Consider the following 2,641-nt stretch of genomic DNA (forward strand, 5'->3'; position numbering starts at 1 on the left):
GCCGTGGTTTCCGATGTCGGCTCTTGGCAGGTAAGGGATATGCCCCGTCTGAGCTGTCATCCTCAGCTCTTGCCTACTGCCCTGCTGCTGAGTGCCACAGATGGGAGCCCAAGAGACAGAGGGGTCGCAGTGCTGGTGCGGCAAGGGCCCGTAGCTGGCATGGATGTCCGTCACATCAAGCAGTCCAGCAAAGTGGGTTACAAGGGCCGGCTGCCGTGGGTCTCCAAAGATTGGCAGGATTTGAATCCTGTTCCAGATTGGCTGCCCGCCCCTCATGAAGTTGAGGAGCTGGACCTCACACTCTTCCCCCTGCGGCACGCAGCGGTAAGCATGCCGAGCTGTGTAAGGTATTTGTAGGCCGGCCGGCCCTCAGCGGCCGCGGCTGCTTCCCTGTACATGTGAGCATGTGTATCCAAGACAGGTCGGCATATGTACAGGGCACATACAGCACACCGCCCTGCAGCTGTGTACCTTGTCAATAGCAGTCCGCATGGCAGCAATGGCGTTTGTGTCCACATCCTGGTGGCGGCCAGTTGCGTACAGTCCCCGAAACTGCATGAATCGACTACAGTGCAAACCAGAAATTAGCCTACAGGAACTGGTGATGTGTGCATGCACCTGTGAATGTCTGTATCCTACAAGACTGATCAGACAGACGGATCAGCCGGCCTGCGGTTTTGCTGAGCTGCGTGTTGATGCGTCTGCAGCGCTAAGACGTCTGAGTTAGGCAGGCCGGTATTGCTGAGACAGTCACGTCAATGCATTGTGCAGATACTGATGATGGCTGTGCTGGGCAAACTTTATGTCTGCTGCCGTGGCATAGCAAGCTGCACTATGCAGGGTATGATACAATTCATGATAAATTGTCAGGAGGTGCACGCACCAATTTTTCCCCAGGACTTCAGTAGCATGATATCCTGTTATCTTCTGGTACTGAGTATCAACTGCACATGAGTTGCACCGCCGTGACACATGAGATCAGACTCAGAATGCGACAATACAAGCAGGCAGTGAGAGACTGCCCCCATTCTGCCACAACAATATATGCATGCCAGCCAGGGAGAAAAACAGCGGCCAAGATGTGCTTGAGCGATGAAGGGGAACCCACACAAGACTGCACCAGTGCAGTGGGGATTTTTGCAAGTTGTGGCAGTAAGGGCAGGGCGCACCGTAAATGATAGGGTGGTCCACTTCGAGAGCATCACAAACCACCAGTCCACAAGATCCGGTCTCAAGGATGTTGTTTATTCTTTGCCATGTGTTGTGGTCGCTCCCGCACAAGTGAGGCGGGAGGGACTCCCGTACCCTACAGCTGAGAGCAGACGTGCTTGCCTCCCCAGCAACGCGGGCGGTTTCTGGCTCGGCCCGTGCCCGCGGGCCACTGCCAAACTGCGTTTCTTCGCCCATATAGCAAACGCTGTGCACTAGCTAATTCAGCCGCCGGCACAGCCGCAGCGCAAGACGTGAATACCCAACCGCCAAGTGCTTCGATTGACCGATGGACCAAATGTTGCGGATAGACGGACCACCCGCGGCTTGCACGACGTTGTCCGCTAGTCGCGGGGCGGGATCTCCAGCGGCGCCACGTGCAGACCACCGGTACCCAAACCCAGCTGGTGCGCTGCCGTTGACGTCTTGATCGAATAAGGAGAATTGACCCCACCCCCACCTTTTGAGTACCAGTTGTGTAAACAGGCAGCCCGCGGAGAAACCTGAGCGCTTCAGCTGGGGGTCAGGAGACTCAGATGAAGTATCCTACCCGGACGCGCAGAACTGTAACCATTTTCACACATACTATGTCAGGTGTCAGGACCAAAACGACCTGCGACCCGGCCGAAATTCTACATCTCACAGGATTTTCCTGGGCGTGACGGATCCCAAACCCCAGTACACATCGGAATCTCGTGAACAGAGCAGGTCGCCCAACTGTGCTCGGTCCGATCCGAGACTGTCAAGGCCAAGCTGGAAGCTCGCCTGCAACAGGCTGTGCGGGGGTCTCCGGTAAGGCAACTCCGGCTGGCGTAAAGTATCTCTATATGCTATCGTTCGTTTCCTGCAGGAAGCGGAACCCAGAACGACCGTGACCAGACTCCAACAGATTTGCAAATTGTATGAGCAGAGTCTCTCCTGGCCCGTTGGTAAATCAAATGCGTTTGAGCTGAGTTGACAGCAGCGGAAGTCGATGCACTGACGGGCAAGTGGCAAGCTCGCGCGAGCGTGTGAAGCATCCTCACTGTCTCCATAAGGCCTAAGGGGTCCTTTTCAGAGCTAGAACGCGGTAAAGTGGCAGTTCATAGTTTGCATTGGGGTCAGCGAGTGCGCTTTTCGAGGACAAAGGCAAGATACGTCAAAATATCGACGGCTTCTTCCGTATCCCTAGTCCCTACTGACTACCATGTACGGTGTGTACAGTTGTACTCGTACTCGTATGCCCGAGATTCTTCAACCATATCAGATGCATAGGCGCTCGGGAAACTCCACCCTATTTCGGAGAAATCTTTTCATTATCGCTATGTATTCCATATCTATTTCGTTCTTATTTCGTTTTCAAATGGCACTTTTGCCCACCTCGGCTTGTCATTGTGCGGCACATGCAACGGAATTCGGAAATAATACACATCCGGGTCCCCCGGCCGGCCGG

General features: G+C 54.6%; 1 protein-coding gene across 1 annotated transcript; it reads right to left on the bottom strand.

Moving 5' to 3' along the window:
* Window positions 1-21: 21 nt before the first annotated feature.
* On the bottom strand, window positions 22-2,067 carry LOC142356778 (uncharacterized; the record flags this gene model as incomplete). The annotated part of the gene is made up of 4 exons (XM_075408573.1): window positions 1,170-2,067; window positions 884-944; window positions 472-565; window positions 22-309 (listed from the first exon to the last, which is right to left on the bottom strand). Coding segments are annotated over exons 1-4 (681 nt in total), but the record flags the coding sequence as incomplete, so codon positions are not given.
* Between the last annotated feature and the right edge of the window lie 574 nt (window positions 2,068-2,641).

This window comes from Convolutriloba macropyga, unplaced genomic scaffold (genome assembly GCF_964194025.1).
Source record: "Convolutriloba macropyga unplaced genomic scaffold, txConMacr16.3 SCAFFOLD_2969, whole genome shotgun sequence".
NCBI lineage: Eukaryota > Metazoa > Xenacoelomorpha > Acoela > Convolutidae > Convolutriloba > Convolutriloba macropyga.